This window comes from Euprymna scolopes, chromosome 14 (assembly GCF_053919585.1).
Source record: "Euprymna scolopes isolate OS-2025 chromosome 14, ASM5391958v1, whole genome shotgun sequence".
NCBI lineage: Eukaryota > Metazoa > Mollusca > Cephalopoda > Sepiida > Sepiolidae > Euprymna > Euprymna scolopes.
In genome coordinates this window covers 51,014,541-51,020,540 of record NC_136495.1, presented here as the reverse complement: position 1 = coordinate 51,020,540, position 6,000 = coordinate 51,014,541, and the positions used below count along the sequence as shown (strand labels likewise).

The 6,000-nt window shown below is 30.0% G+C and overlaps 1 protein-coding gene across 1 annotated transcript; it reads right to left on the bottom strand.

Moving 5' to 3' along the window:
* Nucleotides 1–3,396: 3,396 nt before the first annotated feature.
* Nucleotides 3,397–4,098, bottom strand: LOC145292732 (uncharacterized). Its single transcript, XM_080138770.1, has one exon. The coding sequence runs from the start codon at nucleotides 4,096–4,098 to the stop codon at nucleotides 3,397–3,399; it is 702 nt and encodes a 233-aa protein (XP_079994896.1).
* Nucleotides 4,099–6,000: the final 1,902 nt, after the last annotated feature.

Genomic DNA, 6,000 nt, shown 5'->3' with positions numbered 1-6,000 from the left:
ACTATGAACAAAATTCAAACATTCAACTAATACAAATCAGCAAATTAATATTAATACCAAACCTCGAGCTTTTAATAAAGTACATACATATATCGGCGCTACTTCAACATTAATTATGAAAAGAATATCAAACCACATTTCTTCTTTTAACAACCATAATTCTAATAATAACCAAGGAAATTTAACCACTTTAATTAAAAAACTTAACTCTAACAATACCCCTTCTCAATCAAATGGACTATCATAAAAAAGTTAAGTCTTATACTCCAGGCTCTAAGTCATGTCGCCTCTGCACAACCGAAGCTATAACTATAATTACTTCCCCTCAAAGTAACAATATAATAAATTCTAAAAATGAACTGATCTCTTTCTGTAAACATAAGTCCAAATTTAATTATGGCAATTTTAAAATTACATAGTTATTACTTTTACCTTTTATATAGATATATAATTTTTTATTCAACTTTATCGTTTTTTTCTACATACTTCTTAATACTTTATAATTTAATAATCCTTTATTTTAATTCTTTATTTTTTCTTTGCATGGCCGGTTTTTTATCTGCAATTTCTGCTTTATTCTTTAAACTTTCCTATCTTTCTAATATATCAATCTACCCACACTTTCATATCTTGTATGTATATTTACTTATATTTTACTATATGCATTTACTTACTTTCTTTCTTTCTTTTTCCTGAATTTGCAGATACCAACCATCCTCTCCCCTTAAATATTTTTTATTTTTTTATATTTTATATTTTATTTTTTATTTATTTATTGTTTATTTATTATTTTCTATTTGTTTATTAATTAATTTATTTTTTTCCATTTAGTGTCTTCTAACAACTCTTGCTGACATTTTTTTAAAGTTATGACCTGTACATTTCAGTTGACCTATATTATTTTGCCCCATATATTTTTTCGCGCCTTTTAACATTTCCTGTCTGGGTCATTTTGACATTTGTTTTTCTATTTTATATTTAATTCTATCACTATTTAAGTTTTTTCCTCTTCTTCTTCCCTGATCTTTCTTATTTATATTCATGTCTCGGCAGTAGAGTGAAAAGCATATCTTATTTTTTTTTTATTAATATTATTGGAATTTTTCTTCCTTTTCCCTTGTACACATCTTTGTCAATTATTCCATGGATTTCTGCCTTTGGATTATTTTGGACCATCTTCCAATTATGAGATTTCCTTGGATTTTACTTGTGCAAATGGAAATTCAATTAACTTTCTTGAAGTTATATATTTGGATTTTACCGTCACTGAATTATTTATCTTCCACCAGACTATCCATTCACGTGTAATCACCTTTTTCTTCACCATATTCCCTCTGCTTCACTTTTTTGTTATCAAGTAAGATCTTTGACTCATTTGTTGTTTCATCAAATACTTTTGCATGCCAAATCCGATCCCGCATTTTGCTAATTCCTACCCTCTGATAAGAAGGAAAGTATTTCTTCGAAACTCCGCGGATTAAGGACTATCCACTTATCAAGTGTTTTCTTTTCAGATTAAATATGTTTTTAACTCTTTTTCAAAGTGTTTTATTAACTGTTTGCTCGTATTATAAGCTCTATCTCCTATTTGTTTTATTAACTGTTTGCTCGCATATATATATATATATATATATATATATATATATATATATATATATATATATATATATATGCACATAAAGTTATGAACAGTATATAGGGGCCGAGTAAAGCATAGCTTAACTGCAACTAATACTAATAATCTCGGAGTTAATTAAGCATATAAAAAGTATGTATAAATAAAGAAATAATAATAGGGATATATATATATATATATATATATATATATATACAAAGGAGCCACAATATATATATATATATATATATATATATATATTTACAAAGGAGTCACAACTTATGAAGGCTCGGAGGCCACTCGAGTATAAGGATTAATAAGTGTACAGTGGTCAATGGGACAATGTCACAATAAATGTTAGTAGTGGAAATTTAGTAATTTGGATTACTTAAGGGGAACGGCTCATCAAGAACTTGTTTATGTTGGACTTGAAGATGACCATATTATAGTCAGCTGGAAAGCACGCAAAAGGAAGAGAGTTCTACAGATGTGCAGTTCTAAGAAAAAAAACTATGGTCATGGGATCTATGTTTAGGTTTAGGTACAGATAAAGAGTGGAGGAAATTACTGATAGTGTTTTCAGCTAGGCGAACATTGCTTCTGGAGATGATACATATCTGCATGATAGATATTGCTTGACTTCATCTCTTTGTTCTGATCGCATTGTTTCTCCTTGATCGATATTAATAGATGAATCATGGTTATTGACCTCCATCATAGCACTATCATGTCCTTTATAAACATATTTAAATATGTATTTTATACTCTTGACTGAAGTTAATATGAGCTCGATATTTTCTCAGAAGAAATTTGTTGAAAGGGACTATGTATCTATTATGAAAAGTAAAATTACCGACTTGAACTAAGTCACCATTATTTGCACGCTTATAAGTCGGGTATCCATCAATGTTTTCTACTGTTTCTTCTCTTAATGCCTTTGGAAAATTTTTTTTGCATAATCCTTTACTCATACAAGGAGAATTAGGATTAACTGCACCACATGGACCATGTACCATTAAAAATTGATCTTCAGGTCCAGTTATTTCTGCTGACACAATTGCATCAATTTGTTGAACTGTTCTGATCTTATCTTGATCTCGCAACATTAAGACCATGTGGCAGTGTGGTAGCCCTCTTTTTTGAAATTCAATAACATAAACATATGCAACAGGAGTTCCCAATACATGTCTGTCTTTAATGTCTTTCAAAAGTTCAGTTAGATGTGCATGATGCACACGTTATATTAAGTCAGGTCGATTTTGTGCAAGTTCTGATGACCCCAAGTTGTTTAATATTTCAGGACATCTTGGATTACATGTATAGGTAAGGAATAGGTCTGGCTTTCCATATTTACAGAAAACTGCCATTACATCTTGATACAGTTATTGAAGATTCCGAGGACTTCCTGTAAATAAAGATGATAGAATAACTGGTACACCAGGATCGCCATCTTCATTCCTTGCTAAATGATCCATTAAGCCAAAATATTGAGCAGCTCTTAGTTGACTTTGATGGCTTTTAATAAAATTCAATCTGCACCCTTCAACTTTCACATATGCATCAACTACATATTGTTGGAATAGTTTACCAGATCTATGGATAATACTGTATGAATCTCTAATTGCAAGGCGATAACTGTAATACTCTTGCATTGTCACTTTATTGCGAACTCTTGTTTGCCGTTCTGGCCTATGTTGCATGTTTATGTGCTAGCTTTGTTCACCATTTGGAAATAATATGAGATATATCATGGGGTCCAAGTGGCAAGACAGATAAGAAATTCAGTGTTTTGGTTGAGAATGTGGGTATACAATAATATCTCTGTTAGCAACAACAAATACTACACCTATTTCGTTGTTTATTGGATTGTACAATCTTTTGATATCTGGACCAGCGGTGAAATGCATCGAAACTCTCCTTGGCTTTACATTTTCCCTTATAGCACGTGCTTCCTCTTCTAATTTAATGGCCCTTATGTTTTTATAAGCTTGGGCATAAGGATTATTCTCCATAACTGTAGCTATGGTTTCAAAGACACTTTGGATACATTTATTATTTTCTGGTAAATTACACCGGAGTTGATTTGCTTCAGATGAGTCTAAGATGTAGATTTGTCCATATTTTCTCTCCTCTTCATTATTTGGGTGCAGAGTACTGGAATAATGATAGGTTTGACCTTGTAAGCGAAAATAACAGGGGCCTCTTCCAGGAAGGCGGACAATATTTGCTCCAAATGATGCAAATGAAAATGATGAGTTGTAATTGCGTATATTAGATCTGAAATTAAACGCTTCTTGGTCATTACCTTCGAGTAACCTTTGGAGTTGAGGAGGATAATCTTGTAAGGGAGGAAGAAAAACTTTTCCTTTTTGACAACAATTCAATGCTTCTCCTCGAAATCTAAGTGCTCTACAAAATGAGCAAATCAAACTCATGTCATCTACAAAATAATACGGGCCATTTTGTCTTTCTGCTTCATTCATTTGTTTCTTCGTTCCCGTTGCCTAGCTCTTTCATTTTTGCAGATAAAGTTGTCTGTCTTCAATCATGTTATTTATTTGCTGTTCAATATGTTTCTCCTTTGCAATCTGATATTATCCCTTTCTTCAGTTCGTAGCTGCTGACGACTTCATCTTTGTCGTTCTCTTGCTGCACATCTTGTATCTTCCAATGTAGTGCTAGTGATTTGGTTCATTCTGTGTCAAAATTTAATTGTTCTTAATAAAAAAAATTATAAATAAAGATTTTGATACGAAAAATAAATGTTTCTATAATGAAATAAAATTCAATATAAATGTTTAAAATGAGAATAAATATTTCTTAATTAATGAAACCGTTTTTTATATTAAAAATTATTAGTGCGTAATTTTTTTAAGAGGGAATTTAAATCAATATTTTTATAATTTAGCTCTGTAAAAAGAATATCTAGATGATATCTAGGTGAATTATATAAATTATTTAATAATAAATTATTCCCTCTCGTAACATTTATTGGTGCTTCTACACTTTGTCGCCGAAAAAAAGACGCCATGTTTTTCAGCGCACCTGCTGCCAGAATCCAAGAGAGACATCAGTACTTTAAAGTGTAGAAACTATTTTATTTATTCAATAAATATATTGAAGTAAAAGTATAGAAGCACCTATTTTTGCTTTGATTAAAGAACTGTACACGCTTTCCAGTTATTTCATGATTCGGTCATAGTTTAAAGTACTGATGTCTTTCTCGGATTCTGGCAGCAGATATGCTCAAAAACATAGCGTTTTTTTTTTCGGCTACAAAGTGTAGAAGCGTACATTTATTTGTGAACATGTTATTTTCTTTTGTTGAATAACTTAATAATTTCATTTCAATAAATTATATCTTGAATTTTGTAAAATATACGAAAAATGTAAAAATTAAGAATAAATATTTGTTTAAATCTTAAGTAATGAAACAAAGTGTTTATTTGATATTAAAAAGTTAAGTTGCGTAATTTTTAAAAGAATATTTAATAGTCAATATTTTTTCTAATTTACCTCTATAAATAAGGGATGGCTAGATTAAAATTTAAGTATTCTAATGCCCGTTCTAAAATTGCCGAAAGTAATTTAATTATTTTAAATATTTGCAGTAAGAAGGATCAAAAATGTTAAAAACTTACGCCGGACTAAATATTTAGTATCTGATCATCAAAATAAGCTGATAACAATCATTTAATGCTGGATGACTTATCCACAAGTCAGTAAACTTTGTTGAAGCAAAGCTCTGTTTTTGTTGTTGACGATGATGTTGTTTACGGTTAAATGAATAACGAAATTTCACTGAGTTACAAATGTTTAGTAAATAATTTTGTGACTTATATAGAAGCTTTACCGTAAAATTCGGCTAAAACAATTGTTGACGAATTACCTCCTTTGAATCGATATCGTCTGCTTGTGGTAATTGAAGATCGTCTGCTTGTGGCAATTGAGCGAAAACATTAGGTATTAAATGCTAAAACATTTTAATACAGCTGGCTAATTGGCTATAAAGTAAAAGTTATTCCGAACTTTGATCTAACATTAAAAAAAAAAGAAGAAAAAAAGCTTAACATTTTCTTGTATCTTTTTTTATATTAAGAAAAATGTAAGCATCATGCTAAAATAATAAAAATGCCATTCTTAATAAGGGGAGAGGGTTTGACTATTCTAAATCTTCACCTAAATAACGATTTAATGAAAAAAAATATTTAAAATGTTCTTGTATCTTTTTTATAATTTTTGTTAAATAAGAAAAATCAATAAACTTTGATAGCACTATTGTAAGAATCATGCTGAAAACCATTCTTAATATGGAGAGGGGGGTTAACTATTCTGAAACTTCACCTAACAATGTAAAAAAAAATAAGGGGAAAATATATGTATGA

What these genes read in the sequence shown, in the direction of transcription:
- LOC145292732 (XM_080138770.1), bottom strand. Translation starts at nt 4,098, where the DNA reads ATGAATGAAGCAGAAAGACAAAATGGCCCGTATTATTTTGTAGATGAC.